This window comes from Polyodon spathula, chromosome 1, assembly GCF_017654505.1.
Source record: "Polyodon spathula isolate WHYD16114869_AA chromosome 1, ASM1765450v1, whole genome shotgun sequence".
NCBI lineage: Eukaryota > Metazoa > Chordata > Actinopteri > Acipenseriformes > Polyodontidae > Polyodon > Polyodon spathula.
In genome coordinates, this window is record NC_054534.1 from 64,936,021 (window position 1) to 64,959,206 (window position 23,186).

Sequence of the window (23,186 nt, forward strand, 5' to 3'; positions counted from 1 at the left end):
TGGGGGACATTTCTTAAGGATTCCAAAGCTAATTTTGGTTTAGAAGTAAACAAATCAACTATTAATGGTACCAACAAGCAATATGTGGGAATTATGAAAACAGTGTTTATTACATATAATGGTTGACATAGTACAGTAGCAATGGTCAGTTAATACCCATTTTTAATTGTGTAGTAATTTATAAACCTTTGATTGGCATTGCCCCATGTCTTGTTTCCCAATGTTTTGAACTAAATATTTCTGTGCATGGTATGATTTTATTTTCTACAAATGTTGTAACCATACTGTTGGTTTTAAATGTATTGTTTTCAACCAAGATCATATGTTCTGTTTGGTAAAATAATAACAATCATGTTTTGTTTTGTTATTTTTAAACCAAAAGGAAAACCGTAACCTTTGTCTCAAACCTAAAAGGGACAAGTTTATAATTCACGTTCATAGTTCATTTTGTAGAAGCTGTTTATAAACTTTTCAGAGCAGTAATAGGTTGTAGAGCAAGATCTACACCAATGTAATTTCTAAAGCGGAACTCAAAAACAAATAGTAATGCATTTGTTAGAACTGTATAGCAATCATAAGAATGTTTCATGAGTTCTATCAGCATTTGAAACTGTGTTGACTTCATAAATAGCTGCCTGGAACAGTTTCCTGCATACAAAACACTGTTTAACCCGTCAAAACATATTTAAAATAACTGATTTACAGTTAAAGATGTTTGTGTATGGTCCAGGATTTCTAGAAAAAAAAAGTTTTCCTAAATTCTACTGCATAAGTACTATACTTTGTCATGTTTTGTGTTACAGTCTTTATGCACATACATTCAAGGTACATTACATCGTTCAGTTTTGTAGTTTAAATCATCATTAATTGTAAAAGTATAAACCCTTTTTGGTCAGGTAATATAAATGTTACCATGTATCATTTTTGCATTAGAACAGCAAATAGAAATACTAATAGTTTGTGAAAGCAAAATTGCCTTGATCAATCTTTTTGCAAAACATCAACAGTTTAAAGTGAGTTTGTTGTTTTGTGTCTGTTTGCTAATATAACGTTGTGTATTGCACTGTTTTTATGTACCAAACTATTCTTTATAGACACATTGTTTACATATGCCTGTAATGCTATGTAACTTTTAACAAACTTCATTTTGGAGTGCATCTAGTTTCATGGGATATCCATGTGTGTTTGACAATGTGTGCCATATTTTCAGGTATGGTATTTTGTCGTCATTTTTTTATGAAGACATTTTACATTGTGATTTGTATCTAAATATTATTAAGATTATGAAGTTAAAGGGGAAAAAAACCCACTTTTTATTATTTGTAGCATTGGACAAACAATGAACAGTAAAGCGTCTCACTTTTTCACTTGTTCTTTTGGTTATTAGGAAAGTTCATTATATGTGGTGTTAGTCTTCCACTAGGTGATTTGAGAATATGTAGGCTGTTAAATATATGCACTTTACTTCCTAATAAAGACTCTTTCCTGTACAAATAATTTGCTTCAGTCTTGTATGTAGTAATATTGTCCACTTTGTGATTTGAACAAACTTTAGTACTAAAACCCAGTTCCCCATTTCTGTATGTCTTCTTTTCAACCTGAGGATCTCTATCTGTTATGACCAGCTCTCTATATAGATGGTTTTACTCTATCATTTTGGTGATGATTACGCTGTACCAGACAGTAGTACAATGACCCAGCACTTGGCGTTGCTGCAGAATTGTACACATATGAGAATAAACACAAATGAAATGTTTCTGTTCACATATGAGACAAAGAAGCATCCTTTCGGTGAATTGCAGTATCATGCTGTTGACTTATTTAAATTTCCGCTTACACCTGGAGACTTTTTTTATTTTTTAAAAGCTAGTTTTTGTATATCAAGTTTAATCGAGTAAAAAAAAGTCTTCAAATCTTGTATCATTATCACTGTTACATTCATTAACATAAAAATACTCTCTCAACAGTATCAAACTCATGTTTTATAACATGTCTGCATGTGTGTGTTACTGAGCCCAAACCTAAATTCAAAGAAAAATGGGGCTCCAGCCCAAAAATAGTTTTAAAACTGCTGCCCTAATATTTTTGTGTATCAATAGTTATATTCTAATATCCTCCTAAAACCACACATAAAACCTCTGGATTCACAAAAGGGTAAACAATATGTGTATAAAATTAACATTTAAAGTAAACTATATGCTGTTACTACTAATTTTACTGGTCTATTAGGTCTAGCTAACAAAGTGTATACAATTATCTTTAGCCATTTAAAAATAAAACACCAAATTGTTAATATCTAAACTATCAACAATTATTTAATAGAGTGAACCTAAAATAGACAAAAATAATTAGAATAAAATACGCCATGTTTTATGAGAACTTCTTCATAAAGCGGAGTTTTAAATATGCAATTGCTAGGAAGATTAGCATCATTATTGCCAAAGCTAAGTGGTTCTCCCACAGACCCCATTCTGTTGCTTCAATGCCTTGCCTCTTCAAGAACTGTTCCCCAGTACACCTGGAATTGAAACAAAAGGCATCCAGTTCAATATATGAATCAAAATAAATTAACAAGATGAGAACCAGTATATCTCCAGCACAACAAAAACAGGCTCCAGAGATTAAGTCAATAGCTATGAAAAGGAATTTTAAAACATTAACCGCCTGCAGTATGTATAGCAACAACAATTCCCTCCATGTCAGGAATGAACAGAACCAGTTCATAGATTGTATTTTACTTTTTCTCTGTCTAAAAATACAGCTGCACCATCACAGTACAAATAAAAATGACACAATATATGACATTTTTCATCAGTTTTTATTTGTGGAAACATAAGTGTTGGTACGAACAATGGTTTTATGATTTAAAAAAATATATATATTATTACTGTTTATGTCTGCTCTCGATGTGTATTTGGTTTGAGTTGTTGGTGTTTTCAAAGAAAATTCCATTCTGAAATAGCAGTACGGTTTAAAATTCATGTGATTTTAATGTCTGGTCATTCTGTGTTGGGAAATGAGTCAGTACAGTATAAAAATTCACATAAATATTTCTACAAATATGTGGTGAACCTTCCACAGTGTAGCACATGTGGGTAATGTAACATGCAATTTTATATGAAAACACATTACTTACAGTACAAATGGGGAAGACATGCTGCAGTTGCTGTTATCTCCAGGGGGCACTGAAGATGTGGAAGAATTTTTACAGAAATCAAGTCCGACAAACTCGTTTACTTGCAAAGCCTAGCAGAAGAACATTGCACAGGTTAATAACGCTGGTGGGAGGCACAGTCCCACCAGTACACTTCACTTAGTCATCATAACTATAAAAACATGTACTGCTGACAAACCCTTCACAACTCACTGTCAATCCGTAGCGGGGGATGCTTAAGTATTTAAACCATGCCAGCCAGTTCATAATACTTGGTAGATTGACAAGCAGGCCAGAGAAAATCTGAGAAAAACAGAAACAAACAAATGTTTAACAGAAGCTGCATTAAGTTACATTGTGCACAATACATAACTGCAGAATACACCTGATACTGAGTACAGCCACTTGCACAAATTCAGAGAATTGTGTCATGGACTGGTCATGGCGACTAATATCCACTGAAGGAGAGGTTGAGCTCTAACCTGGAATCAAAACAATACCTCTCTAGAAGTGAATGAGGTATTACTCAAATAACCACATAAACCATTATAGATATTATAGTTTAGGTAAATCCCACCTGTGAACCATTTCCATTCACTATGTACATGTTGGTCTCTCACGTGTTCAGTTTTGAAAGAAGCGCATGTTATATCAAACTTGTATTACATCTGATACTGAGCCAGGTTAAAAATATCTTACATTTTGTGTGCCATACGTTCATGTAGTCTGTTTATTTTTGACTTCATAGGTAATTTCACTTCAGCGTGTCACCGACTGCAAAGTCATAAATGGGGTTGAATGGATAGACCAATTCTCCTCACCAGATTGGAAATACAGACTGCTAAAAGTAAGACATGAAACCAAGTATGGTACCAGACATCAATTACAAAATGAAAAATTGCTACTATGTTTTTTTGTTTTGTTTTGTTTTTTAAACTGCAGAGATAAATGCCATGATTGGAAGAGCAGACCCGGTAAGGTTTATGGATTCATAGCTATAAGCACTTCAGTTGTTCAAACATATGATTACGACTTTGTAACAACAACAACTAGAATGGCTCTCCTGCTGGATAAAATGAGGTAAAACACAGACACTCACCATCATGAAAACAAAACTGATGGTCATGAAGATATTGGCCACTGCCACCACACTCTGGTCTGCAGAGATGGCCAATGTCATCGCTGTGGCAGTGTAAGACACCAGAGTGGTAGTAAACATAAAGATGAAGAAGGCAGGTACAGTTTTTTTTAAACCTAGAGAAAGGGAACGGAGCAGGTAAATGCACTCCTCTTACTACAGCAACACTAAATAGCAGAACCAATGGCATTCACGTTGCCCTGGCATAAATACACAAAAGTTAACACAATTTGATGAGGTAAAATCAATTGCACAGAATCCTACCAAAAGTAATATGACTCAGTCTGCAGATGCAGGGAGCGAGATGCCTATTCTTTTTTATGCATTGGGTGCTCGGGGGCTTTATCTTCACAAGTTGGAATTCAAGTGCTCTAATCTACAGGGGGCTTGACCTTTAGATCTTATTGTGATAAGATCTTCCTTGTGTTCCATATTCAATCCGTCTCCAAGTATTTGCTAAAATGGTATATTGGACTCATTACATATGACAAACATATGAAATGACCAGAAAAGCTGCTGCTTACCTATCATGAAGTAAGCAACGCATGTGAAGAATATCGATGGCACTGTCCTTAGAGTTAGTATATCTGCCATTATTTTTGAGAGAAAATATACTGACAGTCTGTAATATCCACTGATGTATTCGTGTCTGAGAAAAAAGAAAGAGGCAACAGTTTATGTGGCACACATTCCATAAGACAGTCAACAGCATTAAAGTTTTATTTGTATAGAATCATTTATTTAAAAGCGATAGAATCAATGTAATCCAGACCTTAAATTCTGCTCTAGAGCCACAGAACGCCTTTAATTAAAAAAAAAAAAGCTTTTTCTCAAGCAATCAACTGGAATTTATATATTTGAAATATATTTATATATTCATGTTGAATGTAACATATAACCAGCTTAGTGGTGCTGTGGGGAAGTTTAATGTTAAATTGAGAAAACAATTAAAAAATGATTTTAAAAAAATACAAAAAAAAACAAAACAGTAAAAAGGAAATAAATAAGTATAATGTGCTTATCATTAGCAAAATCGTACTGTACTGTAACGGATCCAAGATTTTTTCCTCTGGGTTGCCAAATGGGGAAAGTGCAAAAACCATCTACAGTTTAGGTAGCGGGGTCATGTCATACTCACATGAAGATTTTCCTCTCTGTAATGAACAGCTCAGCAGCAGAGACAGTGCTGAAACACTGATTGGTAACAACAAAGAATAATGCACCAACTCTGTAAAACACAATAAGATTTATTTATTAGATTTTTTAATATTCATAGCTCATCATCAGCAGCGGTTTCTGAATGCTGTTGACTGTTATCTTCTGGTGTGTGCCATTCTTTAAAGTGGGTTTTGATTTCTTGGTTGTAGATGCAGGCTGGAGTACAGATACTCAGACTAGTCAGGTCCCTTCTATCATGTCCCTTTTAGACTGTCTTGATATTGTAAGTCATTGTGTTTTACCCATTTTACACAGCACTAACAGCTAATTGCTCTTGCATTACGACAAAGTATATCACATGGCATGTCACATGGTTCAAGCCATTAGCATAACACACTTGAAGCTGTTTGCCATCATAAATTACTTCAAACCAGTAATGGGTTGATTCTAGGTTAAAAAAAAAAAAAAAAAACTAAAAGTTTACTAACCTGTTCTGGATCCCACTTTCATCGTCCTTAATTCCAAAGAATATAGCACCCACAATAAGAGCTAGGAAAACAGTGACACCAATCTGACACAAAGAAAGCTGTGTTAGTATATGTACATAATATTTGAATGAGCATGAGTGTTGGAATGTTTATTGAATATTTCATTTTTTATTTGCTGACAAAAAAAACATTTCAGCACTGCAGTGCAGTAGATACAACTTAGATGTAACCTGTATGTCAAATGGCCTTACAAAATTAAGAAGAGAAACACTGTTTTGTACATTTGAATGTATTTTACTTAGTTAATGAGTAATCTATAAAACCTGCTATCTTTTTGGTACACTTGTGCTTATTTAATAAGGTTGTTACTTATGACAAACAACTATTTTTGCACAGAATACATAGACAACTTTGTTTAAATATTCAAATACGTTACATTTCTTGGCCACTTCAGATCCCTTACAGGTTTAAAATACAGCCTAAACTTATAGCAGCTTTTAAAAAATATCAAAATACAACGATAACTTTAAGAAATGCTAACATTGTATAAACATGACCAGTTACAGTATCTTTATCATATTTGTTGTTTGTTTCGGTCTGTTCTATGGGTAACAACGCCTTTATTAAAATGTAATCCTAGTGCTGGCTTCAATAAAAAAAAAAAAAATGATGACCCACATAATTACCTTTTTTTACAGTAATTATACAAGGACAAATAAGTAACTGAATTGTATTGAACCAACTCCCTAGGACAAGTAAACCCCACACGTACTACTGCCAGTCAATGCCTACCATACTAAAAACAAATACCCAGTTCTACTCATGTGCCAGCAATTGCTCTCAGCCAAAAAAAATAACAGACTCTGTCCTAAAATGTTACATTAAATGAATAATATTTTCAGTTAGATGATAAATCCATGACAGAAAAGCCAACTTAAGAGAATTCCATTTCAAATAAGCAAGTTTTTAGTCTATATTTACAAACATCCAATGTCAGAGATAACTTTATATGGGCCCCAAAGGTTAGAAATGTAGTTAACCTCAGTGTTTAAAAACCAAAAGTCCGGTTTCAAAGGTGAAAGGACAATTTGTGAAGGTCAGCCTCATTAAACCTCATCAGCAGAATTTTCTCATGTGGAAGTTCAGCAAGGTTCATAAGGGCATCATGTGATTATCTACAAGAGTGCCAGGGCTTTAACAGTCTCCCGGAGATATGATGTCATTTAAATTGCAAGGTCACAGCAGCCAAAGCTGCTTAATTGGGGGATTACGTACATTACTTGGGACTGATTAGAAGCTAATATTTCCTAAAGCGAGTCCCATTTACTGCATTTTATTGAAGTTAATGACTAATAAGGCTAAGTATTTACACACCAAAGTGGATTGCTGAAATTAAAAGTCTGCAGTTAAAACCTAGATTACTCTAAGTCACTTATGTCGGTAAGTACTGTCATAAGGTCACTATTCATTACTGGTGTAATCATATATGCATGATTGTAATGCCCTTTTCTTCATCATATGTCTTTTGTTGGATATAAGTAAATCATAATGGCATGCTTCAAAACATAAAATGGATCTAGTCCACAGTCTGAAACTCTAAGACAAAAAATGTGTACAAAATACAAATACACAAATATATTTTAGGTTGGAATGACTTTGCTCGAAGCTGTATTTGATGATATGAGGAATACATTCAAACCCTTTTAATATCACTTTAAAAAGGACTGAACAAAAATGATGCCAATCAGCAGAGTTGACTATATCAGGAATTTACCAAGAACCTTGCAAAATAAGCATTAAATAACAGAAGTTGAACTACAGATTTAGCTGGAATCTAGTACTACCCTTACTGTATTGATTACAATACTGTTCATTATTGAAAACAAAGTGATATCAAGTGGGGTGTAACTCATTTGAACGGCTGATGAATGTGACTGAAGACAAACTAGAACCTAAATTTAGCAAAGTTTAGCTGAGGAGCTGTAGAAAAAAATGAAAATATTTAGCAATGTAATTCTATAATTACCTGAGCAACTGAGGTCTGGGGGTTTAACATAAGATTCCTGAATGTCCTTTTTGACACCCACTTGAGCTGGTGGAAGAAAGACGTTGAATAGGTGATCTTCCTGGAAATCGACCTGGTATTGTACAGTTTTCCTTGGGCGATCTTTTCCAGATCTGCTTTGGTGTTCTCGTAGTAAGTGGAGCTGCAGTACGCCTCTGCCAGCTGACTCTCAATATTCTGAAAGCTAGCCTTGCGCTCCACAGAGTCGAAATCTATAACAAGAATACCAACCAGAAGATAACTGTAATATCATACCGATGACAGTCAATCCATCTTCTACACTCACTGGCTGTTTCATTTTCTACTGACAGAAAAAAAAATACAATGTTTCTATTTTTTATGTTCTGACACAAAATAATTCTAAAAGCCAGCAGAAAATAGTAGCTAAGTATCTTAGCTTAATTGCTTACTTACCTTGCAAAACTACATTGTATTAAAAACCACAGGCAACTTTTCTTCTTATGATCTACCATTCAGTCAAGTGGAATCATTTATTAAAGCGAGGGCAGACAAAAAGGTCATAAGTTCAATCCGCAGGCAAGGTTAGTTAGCCGTGACACAAGTTTAAAACAAGAGACTGGCTAATTGTCTAAGTTTTTATGTGGTGCTTGTAGAAAAGGACCAAAATATAGAAAATCTGGCCCTTGGTTCAATCAGTTTGCTTGACTAGAGAACACGGTTGATTATAAAAGATAAAACTGAAAAGCTTAAAACTGATAAAACTGAAAATACTCCAAGCCCTATAAATATAAAAAAAAACAAAGACATTTATGGAACGTTTTCAAGAAAGTTTTGCTAGGGACAGTCTTGAATAATAGAACCAGTTCATTTTGGGTTTTATTTTATTCCTATTTTCAAAGCACTAAAAGAAAGTCCAGGTCAGTGAGATTTTAATTTCATGATTGTCTGTAAATATAGGGGTGACAGGGTTTATAGCAAAAATACAGCATCCAAATCCTGTAATGGATTTGCGATTTCCATCCCCCCCCATTTAAGAAATGCTAACATTGTATAAACATGACCAGTTACAGTATCTTTATCATATTTGTTGTTTGTTTCGGTCTGTTCTATGGGTAACAACACCTTTATTAAAATGTAATCCTAGTGCTGGCTTCAATAAAAAAAAAAAAAATGATGACCCACATAATTACCTTTTTTTACAGTAATTATACAAGGACAAATAAGTAACTGAATTGTATTGAACCAACTCCCTAGGACAAGTAAACCCCACACGTACTACTGCAAGTCAATACCTACCATACTAAAAACAAATACCCAGTTCTACTCATGTGCCAGCAATTGCTCTCATCCACAAAAAATAACAGACTCTGTCCTAAAATGTTACATTAAATGAATAATATTTTCAGTTAGATGATAAATCCATGACAGAAAAGCCAACTTAAGAGAATTCAATTTCAAATAAGCAAGTTTTTAGTCTATATTTACAAACATCCAATGTCAGAGATAACTTTATATGTTTTCAAGAAAGTTTTGCTAGGGACAGTCTTGAATAATAGAACCAGTTCATTTTGGGTTTTATTTTATTCCTATTTTCAAAGCACTAAAAGAAAGTCCAGGTCAGTGAGATTTTAATTTCATGATTGTCTGTAAATATAGGGGTGACAGGGTTTATAGCAAAAGTACAGCATCCAAATCCTGTAATGGATTTGCGATTTCCATCCCCCCCCCCAAGAATTTGAAGTCTTGCATAAAGCTGTTTTGTTTAAAACTGAGAATCATAATTAAATAAATAAATAAATTACCTTCAATTCCATTAATTGTGTTCATTGTCACAGCAGTTGAATCTCCATTGATGACATCCAGAAAGAAATCTGCAGGGTTGTTGTATGGGTCACATACATATCCTGCACATCCAAACAGTACAATAAAAACACATGTACAGTTACCTTATAAATATACAAATGTAATTTAGAGAATGTGCTAAATTGCAATTTAGTGTGTTTTAATTTGTTTGCTTTGTATGATCCCACAAGTTTGTAAAAAAATATTTTATTCAACATTATCTGAAAATAGCAGTGGAACCAGGAGTGATCTCATTCACCCTGTCTGACCACCCTAATTTGAAATAATGCAACCCTGCGTTTTGCGTTTATGCATTTTTATACTGATTATACTGAAGTATCAATTATGAATGATCTGTTCCGTGTTCTTTCTTGAACTGCATGACACTGCCACTGATCCTCAGAGCTGCGAAAGCACCATAGTAAAATAAATTAGTTCTTACCAATATTTTTAAAGTAATCCAGTGCATTCTGAGCAGGTCCATGGTAAACAAGTTTTCCACTGGACAGCAGTGTCAGACTGTCAAAAAGACGATAGATGGAATACCTGGGCTGATGGATGGACAAAATAATTGTTCGTCCACTAATGGACATCCTGAGGACACCAAATGAGAAAACAAATTACTTTAACAGCTGTTACTATGGGTCTGTGAAGTGAAACCTTTACTTACCAAAGGTTCTTAGAGAATGTTCTGCAATATGGTAGCTCTTTCAGATTTCTTGAAACCCTAAGTACTTTCATCAATATTCTTATAAATGACGTACTGTTCAGATCTGCATTCAATACACATGTGAAAAGCATACATGAAATGAGCTATAAAGAACCACTTTCACACATACAGTATTGTGACAGTGCTTCACATTCATCTTCAGCTAGCCACAGGACCCTTTCTCAGTACCAGCCATACACAGACACCACTGTTAACAGTGAAGTGCAGCAGCACAATTTACACTTCCTTCTGTGATGCGTCTTGCTTGAACCAAAATGGTACTTAAGCATAACAATGCAAAGGTTTACACTGTGTTTAAATGAATATTCTTTATGAAAGACATTATAGAGAAAATATATTTAAAACATATATTTCATTACTTTTTCTGAGAAGATCTTGCAATGTTGAAGGTAATTCATCCATAACAAAAACTACTGACAAATGTTAGCGGGTTTCCCACAGTGGAGTCACATGTGTTTCTTTAAACAGAACATTGCCGCAGTAATAACAAATTAAAAGTATTAATGAATTCATTTCTATAGCTTAGCTTGTTGGATATATGACATATATTTGTATTCATGGTCTTCGTTGCAGTTTTGAGTTTCAAGTTTGGATATCAGTGAAGTGGGCAACCATAGATTTTGTTATATCTATTTATGTACAGTAGAGGGCGCAGGAGAGCAGGAGATTGCTGAGTGCAATACAGTATTTCATTGGTATTTTCAGTATCATACCACAACTAGAAATGTTTTGTGAACAAAAACAAAGCATCCCCGGGAAAGGAATCTCTAATCAAATGGTTTGTAAGCATGAACTAAAATGGATATGTGAAACTGTTGCCAGTGGCTAAAACAAGGTGACAGGTAGTTCATAGCAGACAACTCCAGATACAGAACCTCTCTCCCAACACATTTACTTCAAGTGTAAAATGTGTCTAATAAATGTACGCATTTCTTTTAGTGCAGATACTTATAATTAAGTGTTTTACAGTAACGGATGAAGAACAACACATTTAACATGTGGTGTTTATATAACCCTGCAAATATAAAAGTCAAGGGTCTGGAATATGAGGCTTTTGATAGTGGTGCAGCAGCAGTAGTAGTAGGTCAAAGATTAAATGGTATGATTTTTTATATATTAGCATTTTTAGAAGAAGGCAGCGGATTTACAGAAACGTAAGGGATGCTTAATGCTACTCGTGGTACTTTTTCAGCAGCAGCAGCACAGAATTGGCAGTACTGGCATCCAGCCCCGTGGTCGGCTCGTCCAGAAACAGCACAGGGGGGTCGATTATGAGCTCCATGCCGATGTTGGTCCTCTTTCTTTCACCACCAGACACTCCACGGAGCAACTGGGTCCCGACCTGCAACAGAGAAGAAACCCAGTGAAGCAATAAAACGTCAAGTACTGTAAAACTGAAGGATATAGTGTCATCCATAACTTTAATAGAATCATTGAGAAAATATTAAAAGACATTTTTTATTTATCTACTGAACTACAAAACTTATTTAGTTGTATTCACAGTAAAGTTATTACACTGTGGCTTTTCTTAATATAGTTTTCACTAAGAAAGCCACTTTAGGTTAGGCACAATTCACAATTTCGCTGAAAAACACAAATCATGTTTTGAACAAAGCACAAAGCTAAGGCAAAGGCTTATTTTAGATTAAAGTTGCAGGAAGGAACATGCAAGGTAATAGCATACCTTTGAGTCTGCAACTTTGGTCAGTCCTAACTCTTTGATGACCTGGTTGACTTTGGCCTCCTTTTCCCTCTCACTCACTGTCTTTGGTAGGCGAAGAGCTGCAGAGAACTGGAAATTCTCTCTCACTGTAAGTGTTCCCATTACAACATCATCCTAGTAAATAAAAATGTAACCCAGGGTAAATACAGAAATAGAGGTGTGCAATGAGGGAGGCAGGCTGATGGATGAAGTGATTCGGGGTGAACGGGGAGGTGAGGGTTGTACAAAGAAAGACAAAGAATGTGACATCTGCATATTTATTCATTTAAATGAATTCTGTTTGTCCTATGGGAAAGAATCATAATCCCATGCTAAATCAACAAGTTTAGGAGAATTTCTCATCAGCTAACGAAAGCATGTATTTGTTGGTCAAAAATTGGAAGTGTAGACATCAGGGCGGCATGCTTTTTCAATACTACTGTGGAGCACAATCAGGTAGGAGGTGCTTTCGTGTGCACCGCATTATGACCTGATAAAATAAAACCCTGCACTGTTAGTAGACACAGAGAGGAACAACATTTCATTAAACCATCTCAGCTCCAGAATAAAAAAAGCACATGCATAATAATAACAGCACCAAATGTCTGCCACTCCCTAAGGTGTATTCAGGAGCATGAAGGAATGCTGTACATTTCAGGCACAATATGAAACCTTACATTTTGGGTATGTTGTGAACTTTTAGCAATTTCATTGAAATAACAAATGACTATAAGCATTTAAGGTAGTCATGTAGATTTTCCACATGAGATTTTACAATTTCTCTGAATAAGTGATGATCCCAATACTCTCCCAGCAGTAATTCCTCACACCTGAACTACATAGCCTGAGATACATTTGAAGTTGGGTGGCTGAGGGGCTCCGTCAATGAGGATCTCTCCAGACAGACCAGCAGGGTCCTTCCTAGCTGCCAGAATATCCAGGAATCTTAAAAACGGCAAATAAAGATATAGAAAATCTTTTTTAACCCCAGAGCTAGAGTTGACTGGTAATAGCAATAGTTGCCGGTGAATGTAACATTTGATCCTCTTCAGTATTTTTTGTTGTGTAATTTATTCTAAAAACAAGGCTGTCTGGTATATTTCAAGCACATACTTTTGTGTGTTTTTAAGAGTTGTATTGTAGCTAGTGACGGATATCTCATCTACTACTTTTCACCACTTTCATGATACTCTTCCTGTATATGCAGACTGTGGGCCTAATTTACAAAAGGACTGTTGTTTTTTGAGAGAGTTTATAAACGGTCGCATAATAGTTTCATGAACTGCAATTCAGTTAATAAAAATAGGATTTTAAAAGTTTTGTGACTAAGGCCTATAACAGTAACACATATTAGAATCTGATTATGGTTTCTAGCTACCGTAACAAAGACACTTACGAGGACTTCCCACTCCCTGTAGCTCCCAGGATAGCGTTTAGACCTGGTCTCATTATCCCACTGAAAAAGAGAACAATAAAACACTGGTCCTGTAAATCAGTCTGCATAATCTATTAGTCATCTATTAGTCATTTTTATAATAATTTTAAAGTCCTAAGATTTGTTGAGCTTCTGAAATATGTTTCTGTTTAATAGAAGAGAAAGACACAAATGAAGATAATAATAATAATAATAATAATAATAATAATAAATAATAATAATAATAATAATAATATAATAATAATAATGTATAGTGCCTATCATTAAAATAAAGCGCTTTATATTTTTTAAAAAGACATAAAATACATAAATATACATAAAACAATACAATAACAACTATGCATTGCAGTAAGTCAATGTATAAAAATGAGTCTTGAGGTGTGATTTAAACATGGACACAGACTCTGAGTCCCTGATAGACCTTGGAAGGGAGTTCAAGAGACGAGGGGCCACAGAGCCAAAGGCACGTTCTCCCACAGTACGGAATTTTGTTCTTGGCACGGAAAGGAGCTCATTTTTAGCTGATCGCAAACTGTGTTGGGGAATGTAGCAGCAAAGCAGATCCTTGATGTAAGATGGGCCCAGGCTAATCAAGGCCTTAAAGGTCAGCAGCAAGATCTTAAAGTCAATTCTATGTGTAACTGGTAACCAGATTCTGATGATTACTTCACTTCTGTCCTGTAAACCTTAGGAATTAAGCGATGAAAAACATTGAGGTGTACATAACATAACCTGTGATTTGTGGATTGCGAAAAAAATAGTGGGATGAGTGTGTGGAGAGAGATTCTAAACAATATTGAAGATGTAGCACACTTTGCAGAGTGTACAGTATTTGCTCAGTGCACTGGCAGTCAAGATTTGTGGGGTTAAGTAGTAGTATAGGTTGCTATGCACAACTACCAGGAGAGATGGCACAGAATAGCATCCCACAATTCAAGCGTCTTATTTTTAAATAATTTAAGACAGAATTACAGCATATGTCTACTATAGCTGTCCCTTACAGGTGTCAGTATTTATATTTCATTCGCCTAATTTCCCTCCTGCGTTTAAACTGCATGGTAATATATTCTATACTGGTAATGAATCTGCATTTGTATCTGAGTTTGAATTTATTGCTAGGCCACTAAGTAGAGGCAGACTGTGCAGTACTATATTCTATACTTATAATGAAAATAAAGGGTAGTCAAAAGAACTTGACAACAAATATGCCATTATTGATGTCTTATATGTCAGTGCCACCTTTCACCATCACCCCCCACCCCTACTCTATAGCTTGTGATCATATATTTTATGGTGTACAGAAAAAAACAACAGTACAGCTAGCTTAATCATTTACAACACATTAGAGAATGTTTGTACTGTATCTCTTTGTCAGGTACTGCTGTGCAGTAAAACTTGAACTATCCGATGAGCTCTTAGTTATGATTCTGAAATAATAAAAAAGAAATCAAAAATTTATGAATAGGGTGGCTCAGAGTATGACATGTGACACTAATGCTTTCGTCTGGCAGCCATATAAAAGAGATTATAACCAAGAAACCATGTATAATGTTGTATAATTAACAGTATGAGAAAAAAGCTGAAAACCTGTGTGAAAAAGCTTTTACTTGCCTGAGAAATGTCAAGAATATTTAAAATAATCAGAATAATATTTAGCTGTTCAATTGCCCATTGTTATGAATGTTCTACAAGAATCTGGTTTCCCAGGACCACACAATGAAAATAAAGAAAATTATATATATATATATATATATATATATATATATATATATATATATATATATATATATATATATATATATATATATATATATAATATACAGCACAGGTCAAAAGTTTTAGTTCACCTGCTTGAATCCAGGTTTTTCATGATTATCTATGCTTTTAACTGTATATATTGTCTATAAACACTTAATATTTCATTATATGATACGTGTACTTTTATAAGCTGATAATCATAAGTGAATTGCATTCAAAAATTTAATTTTTAAATGAAAATGTAAATCTTGTCAATTTCAATGAAATGGTCACCCAAAGCAAGGGGATTTCAGTCTGAAGCCCAAGTCAGTTAAAAGTCTGAAATGTGTATAACACGGTGTTAGAACACTGGCCTAAGTATAAAAGTGTCTTTGTTAGATGTTCTCTGAGTTAACTAGCATGTTACCTAATTAACCTTTTCTCACCAATTATTGTTAACAGGTGAGGATCCATGATTACTGTAAATATAGGTAGCATAGGCACAAGTTTGTCATTCCTGAATGTAAGGGAGCAGAAAATGGCAAAATACGCTCAGTTAAGCATAGAAAAAAGTCTGTAATTACTTTAAGAAATGAAGGTCAATCTTTAAGACAAATCGCAAGAACTTTGCAAGTGTCTGTAACTGCTGTGGCCAAGACCATCAAACGATTTGAAGAAACTGCCACTCATGAGGACCGAACAAGGTCAGGCAGGCCAAGGGTGACCTCAGAATCAGAGAACAAGTTCATTCAAGTCACAAGTCTGCGAAACCGGCGATTGACTGCCCCTGAAATACAAGCTCAGCTAAATGCTACTAGAAGTACAGATGTTTCAACATCAACTGTTCAGAGGAGATTGCATGAAGCTGGCCTTACTGGAAGAATTGCTGCAAAGAAACCATTGTTAATAGTGCAGAATAAGAGGAAGAGACTTGCCTGGGCCGAAAAACACAAAAACTGGACGTTTGAGGAGTGGAAGTCGGTCTTATTGACCGATGAGTCAAAATTTGAAATATTTGGGTCCAACCGCTGAGTATTTGTAAGACGCAGAGAGGGTGAGCGCATGAGTTCTGCATGTGTGGTTCCCACTGTCAAGCATGGAGGAGGCAGTGTCATAGTCTGGGGTTGCTTTGATGGTGACAGAGTTGGTAATCTTTACAAAGTCCATGGCAAGCTCAACCAGCATGGCTATCATAGCATGCTTCAGAGGCATGCTAGTTGGGCAGTCCTTCATTCTTCAGCAAGATAATGACCCCAAACACACCTCAAAGTTGTGCAAGAACTATCTGGCAAAGAAGGAAAGTGAAGGAGAACTCAATCTAATGACCTGGCCTGCCCAGTCTCCAGACCTCAATCCCATAGAACTTGTATGGGACGAACTGGACAGAAGAGTCAAAGCAAAGCTACCCACAAGTGCCCTACATCTCTGGGAATTGCTGCAGAAGAGCTGGGAAGACATGTCGGGTGATTTCCTGCTGAAACTTGTTAACCGAATGCCTCATGTTTGTGAGGCTGTTATTAAGGCATAGGGTGGCTATTTTGAGGAATTCAAGATTTAGAGACAATTTTCAATTTTCTTGAAGATTGCTTTGATACTCCTAATATTTTGTTTTGTATATTGTAACATGTGTTTTCCTTTTCAAGTACTTACAGAAACGTATACAACGTAAAACATTGGCAATTATGAAAAAAACCTAGTTTCTAGCGTGTACTCAAACTTTTGACTGGTACTGTACTTTTTTTTTTTTTTATAGATCTTTTTTTTAATTTAATTTTGCCATAAAAGCAGGTCAACCAGAAGGTGATGCCCTTTATCCCTTGTGTGAACTAGCAAACCCAAATTTATTGGAAATTTTTTTTTTTTTTTTTTTTAACGTTTTTTGATGGCTTTCATCCTCAGATTTTTTTTTATTTTTTATGTAGATCAATATTTTGAACAAAATTTGTTAGAGTACTGTTACGACAGCAAATGGTGGTGTATTATATGATCTGAATTCAAATGTATAAACTTGTTTATTTACAGACCTTATTTTAATGTTATTGCCTTTACTAGTAAAGGGGAAAAACATAAACAGGAATGAATTAGAATGAAATGATAAAGGGACACACTGGCTGACATCATAAAAGTCAATCCCCCCCCCCCCCCCCCACACACACACACACACACACACACACACACAATCTCTCTGACAAAAAAAATACTTCTTCAAAAAGTAGAAAATTATGTTACAAAAAGCATAGTTCACTCTCTGATATCATGTTAATCATTATGGTTTTATAACACAACCCTCTCTGCCATTGACATGCAATAATTATGGAGTTGTCTGGAGCAGTGTTTTTTTGGTTTTTAATCTTTTCAAGTCCCAGTTTCCAGCGGTGACCACCAGGTGTACCAATAAATGTGTGCAATCTTAAACAGCTGTTGTAAAACAGAGATTTAACGCATAACAACCAGTCTTCTCACTGAAAGTGTGACAGCATTATCTAATGATCTGACAAAAGTTCACCACAATCAGTAACACAAAGTGGCTGCTTGAAGATCACAACAAATACCTCTTCTCATAATTTCTCATTTCTCTATGATTCAGTGGTACAAACAGATTGCTACATTACGATAGTGTGATTAAGGGAGTATTGTGGTTGAGGAATCATATCGTCATAAAGAACAACTGCGGTGCATACCAGTTGCAAGCCTGTCACGTACCAGTACCTTGTACGCGTAGCACTAGTTAAAAAACAATAACAAAAAAAGATATTGCTCTAAACATGCATGTATTTAGCACATAAAATCTTAATGATCATACTTTTTGGTAGAGCAACTCACTTATTTTCTCAATGCCGCCTTTTCTGTTTGTTTGTTTTTACTTATTATTCCATAAGGTTTATCTATTGCTACCATGAAAATACGACTATGAAAATATGCACTATTAAAATACGACTCCAGTAGAATCATATACTCTAGTAAATGCAGCCAATGTTAAAGCATCTGCACTGTGCCTTGGGAAGGGTGGCAGACAAGACTCCAGAGTAATTAGAATCACCTGGTCTATTAGAGCAAAACATCAGATCATACATCAGACATAATAGATCCCTCCCACATCACCAGCTCTCTCCCTAAAAATGTGTGGTTATATAAAGTAGAACATTATGTCACAAAGATATTGCATGTTAATCATTCAGAACATTTATTATTTTACAACACATTTATCTCTGCCATTGACTCGCTATCATTCTGGAGTTGTCTGGGGAATAACAAAATGGTATTGTTCTGACCTCTGAGTATGTATTTTGTTAAACAAAATAATTTCTAAAATCTTACATACAGTGTTTTATTTAAGTGACCCTACGTTTTGTACAGCTACTCACTTATAAAATTAAAGGCCTGTTTAATCCACAAGGTTTATTCAGGCTATGACATTAGAATCATGTATTCTGGTATCTGTAGCCATTACCTCATACAGACAACAATGTTAAAATATAAACAAATAAGCACAACACTTCATGGGAGATTCTGTTTAAATTTCAAAACTGTTTAAATTTCAAAAATCGTTTTAAGTGGCCAGACAATTCATTCCCAAGGTTAGACGGAAGTTGGCCATCTAGAAAGGGGGCGGAGCTACAGTACACTAAATCATCGACCCGGAAGGGAAATTATGTGGCAGCCACGGATTGGAGGAGCGGTTGCAATCATTAATCAAGGGGTGTGACTGATGGTATATAAGGGGACGTAGCAAGGTGATTACACTTGTTTGTTGTTATAGACGGCTAACACGATCCGGAGCTGTCGCTAGAGGCCAGAACAAAACCTTGCACCACGAGCACTACAGCACTCACTTTGGACTTAACCATGTTTGTATATTGTGTGTGTATTAAAGACCGTGTCTATTGTTTTGGGACAGAACACTGTATTTTTTACTGAGCAATACGCATCATTGTGTACTGACAGTTAACATTATTGTTTACTGTTGTCAAGTGACTTTGGATTTCACCTGTACCATTGTTGTTGTCATTCTCTTGAGCACTGCAACCACTTTGCCACAGGACCACCATCAGCATTACAATGACAAGAAACCAACATTTTTCAGAGATCAAGATCAGAATCTCAAAATGATGAGATGACTCAAAATGTGAAAAATAAGCACTTGAGAATTCTCAGCTGGCTGACTTCATCTTTCAAAATACTGCTCATTTTCTCAATTAATCGTGTAGCACTAACAGTTCTAACACAACAACCCCAAGGTTATAGTTTCAAATCCCATGCATGCCAGACCTTTTGTTTATATATTATATAAAAAAAAAAAAAGATATTTTTTGCAAGCAAATGTTCCATTTTAAAACAGAAATAAATCATTTAAAATGATACAGATGTCATAATAAGTGTGTTCCCTAGTATATTTCTATGTTGACAAAACAAGTTATTGCCATTAAACTTTGATGTCCTGTAATGTACATACGCATGGACAAAAGTGCCTGGGGTCTGCAAAAATCTGCAAAAAAACAGGACAAAAAGGAGAATGAGAAGCAGGACATTGTTACCTTAATGTTGGCACTTACGTCTCTTACTATGTGACAGGTATTGACTTTTTTTCTACATTTCACCTAAGAGTGTTGGGAACTACAAATTAAAAGTGAAATGGTGCTTTTGGCTGATTTACTTTTGCTGCGCCAATATTCTGAAAACACGTCAACTATCCTTGCTGTATAGAGAGTCTGTGGCAGTTCTCGCTGATAACTTGGCGCTAGGAACTACCATTCCTCTCAATGCAACTGAGGCTGGAGATATAAAGGGTTTCCAGTTTTTTTTTATGTTTTAATGACATATTGTGTTGCTTTTGAACCAGTAACATAATTCTGTAAAAAGAGAAGAATGATGTAGCAGATGATCTGGTAACACATTAGAAACCTGGAACAAAAACTATAAATGTGGCCACATAAAACATTAGTAACATACGGGAACAAATTAGTTTGGCAATATACAGTACTATACACCTGTCCAACCAATCGGATTATTCCGTTGCTGTAGGATATGTCACAGTACACTTCAGCTTCTGATTTCTGCAGTGTCTGAAAAGGAACTAGTTTAAGATGAAAAAAAATTCTATCACTACAGCAACTGTGCAGACTACTGCAGAAAAGAACCAAGTAAAGAATTCTGAGAAACCCAGATACTGTAGGATTGTGGTATCTTGCTTGCCTTATGTAGGGTGTGTTAAACACAAGAGTACAGGAGGTGAACTTTTTGACTGTATACAACAGCAAAAAGTTCACTGTCAAGCAAAGGGTGTGACAGCAGGGATAGTATATCACCCATCACCTGCTGCCTATATGTTAGGATAAATGTTAGCATATGGGAACTGCTAGGATATATAACCATACATGTTTCACCATAAATGACTGTAGTATTGGTAACTCTTGGTGGATTTTTAAAACATTGCAGTTTAACTGCTAATGGTACATTTTTAACAACAACTGATAATGTTCTTGAATTTTATGTCAAATCCTTCCCTTGACAGGTTACCATTAAAATAATTTTGATAAAAATGTCTCTATTTATCAATCCTGTTATCTCAAAGTTAGATGTTTGCACCAATAATGTTACAGCCATAGTAGGAAGCAACGTAGGTGTACTTAAAGTTGTTTCACACTATCTGTGGATAAGCTTTGTCCTTATTTGCTGATATTTGGACTAAAATGCTTACCCATTCCAGAAAAATGCTCCTATATTACCTGTTAAATGTTAATATAATACCCCAGTGTACCTTAGCAGTACCATTAAGATTGCATCATTACAGGCAATAGCATAATAATTAGCCAAAAAGTGTTTTTTTTTTTTTTTTTTTTTACCACAGAAGCTCATCCCATTGTAGTTGCCATTGTCGGATTATTCAGTTGCAGTAGGATATGACTCATGATTACTGGCTTTAGATTTTCGTAGTGTATGAAATGGAACTAGTTTTGTCAGAAAATAATTTAAAAAAAACAAAAAAACATTCCATTACTATGATAACCATGGAGTCTACCACAGAAGTGTCAAGATTTTTTCAAATTTCTAAAAATAAAAAGGATGTTTTTTTATATAAAGTAATAGTGCGGATTTGTATTTAAATGCACTAAACTAAAATAAAGAAATCAGCCAGCTTACAAAGATTATCGCTTGGTACACAACAGTTAAAAACAAATTATTACTTATGACTAAAGCTTTTGCCTAGCCACTCTAGTACCACTAACGATGATTGTTGCCTTCTGCCCCATCAGAAGGAAAGGCAAATAATGAGGAGAATTCAGATTTACTCATTTAGTTCACTCACAGATATCCCACAGATGAACAATCTGGGAAACATGGTCCAAAAGTTACCTATGGCATGGTGCAATACAACACTTACTTCAAGTCATTTAAGATTTCCTTGGTGTTGATTTTCCTTTTGCACAGAAGTCCACTCTTCAGTTGCACCTTGTAGGAGATATTATGAAAGCTGACAGTGGCTCCTGGAAGGTGGCTGTTCTTACCCTTCCCTATGGATCTACCATTCATGTCCTCTGTCATTTGGATGCTGGCATGGCCAACCTTATCGGTCATTTCTGAAGGGTATACTTTCTGTTCATATTTGAGAAAAATAATCCATTACAACAGTGAATTACCATAATTACAATGTAAACAGTACTGTTAGAAACACTAAGACATAGGTTAACACCACAGTTTTACCATTATATTACATTTGTATGCATGTATCTCAAAGGTCCCCCGTTTAAATCCCGGCTGACTCACTGTGTAGTACTACAGTATTTGCACTGAAATTTTACCTGATTAAAAATCGCAAGAACTTGATTCTAAAAAGCTAAAATCAAGAAATTCAACGATAATTCTACAATACCAATTTCTTTTCTACAATTATAACCCTATGCAAATGACTAAGCAAAAACAGCTTTTTAAGTTTCTTCATAATTAGCCTATACTTTAAGTTTAATGATAATAATTGACACTATTTGTACTTACTTTTCATAATATTTGAAATACTGGTAAGCTTGGTAACGATCATTGCCTACACTACTTGTTAATATTTAAACCTAAAACGAATGAACCCCGTCGCTGTCTAGCATCGTATGCAGACCTATATTTTAGAGTTATTCAAGCAATATTACTATACCGATATTTAAAAAAAAAAAATACAAATGTAAAAGTTAAATTACAGGAACTTACCAATGCCAGTAAAACGACAGAGAGTAGGCTACTGGTCCTGGGTAACAGCTGTGTATGTAAGTGTTAAGTGCGATAAGCGTGAGCCACGGTTGTATTTCTGATGTGTTTTTATAAGGAGGGCTGTTTAGAGCAGACTCAGAACTCATAAGCTCGTGAAGTGGGCACAGCTTGTTCTGACCTAAAAGTAATACTTGTAATTTACAGGCTACATTACTGCCCCCACCCCCTAATATTGCGCATAATATAAGTAGAACAATGGCTAACGTCTAAAAATAAACAGGTGTTCTAAGGCGTGCTGTCTGTAAACGGTGTATGCCGTGTGCACCCTATACACACTGCATAGACTGGTGTACGTTGTGTATTGCCATAGTTTACATTAATTTAGAATTTATTTTAAAAAATACGTTGTTTTTTTTTTAGTTTTAGTATTAGTTTTAAACAATGTATTCCGTTGGTGTTATTAGAGTTCTTTGTGCATTAAGGTTGTTTTTTCTTCTTCTTTATGCAATTAAACATATACAGCACCATCAATGTGGTCTGAGGTATGATTTGTCTGAATCATACTGTAGTCAGTCAGTC

At 35.1% G+C, this 23,186-nt stretch overlaps 1 protein-coding gene across 2 annotated transcripts; it reads right to left on the minus strand.

Moving 5' to 3' along the window:
- Positions 1–34: 34 nt before the first annotated feature.
- LOC121320883 (broad substrate specificity ATP-binding cassette transporter ABCG2-like) lies at positions 35–22,756 on the minus strand. Of its 2 annotated transcripts, XM_041259643.1 has the most exons (16): positions 22,608–22,756; positions 21,793–22,004; positions 13,635–13,694; positions 13,069–13,183; positions 12,221–12,373; positions 11,721–11,878; positions 10,249–10,400; positions 9,767–9,868; positions 7,965–8,215; positions 5,939–6,021; positions 5,431–5,520; positions 4,817–4,941; positions 4,254–4,408; positions 3,368–3,457; positions 3,137–3,246; positions 35–2,518 (listed from the first exon to the last, which is right to left on the minus strand). In XM_041259643.1, exons 2-16 carry the CDS (start codon positions 21,984–21,986, stop codon positions 2,371–2,373), a joined length of 1,986 nt encoding a protein of 661 aa, XP_041115577.1. In that variant the 5' UTR covers positions 21,987–22,004; positions 22,608–22,756; the 3' UTR covers positions 35–2,370. The 2 variants fall into 2 exon arrangements, 1 of the variants encoding a protein (XP_041115577.1); XR_005950886.1 differs by lacking the exons at positions 35–2,518; positions 3,137–3,246 and adding an exon at positions 3,854–3,995 and having other exon boundaries at positions 3,380–3,457.
- Positions 22,757–23,186: the final 430 nt, after the last annotated feature.

Bases quoted from the DNA above. Each gene is read 5' to 3' on its own strand.
- LOC121320883 (XM_041259643.1), bottom strand. From the start codon at position 21,986: ATGACCGATAAGGTTGGCCATGCCAGCATCCAAATGACAGAGGACATG. The intron at 10,401-11,720 runs GTACCACGAGTA...TGGTGTCCTCAG, and splicing joins GTGCTGCTGCTGCTGAAAAA to GATGTCCATTAGTGGACGAA. The intron at 8,216-9,766 runs GTAATTTATTTA...TTCTTGTTATAG, and splicing joins CACAATTAATGGAATTGAAG to ATTTCGACTCTGTGGAGCGC.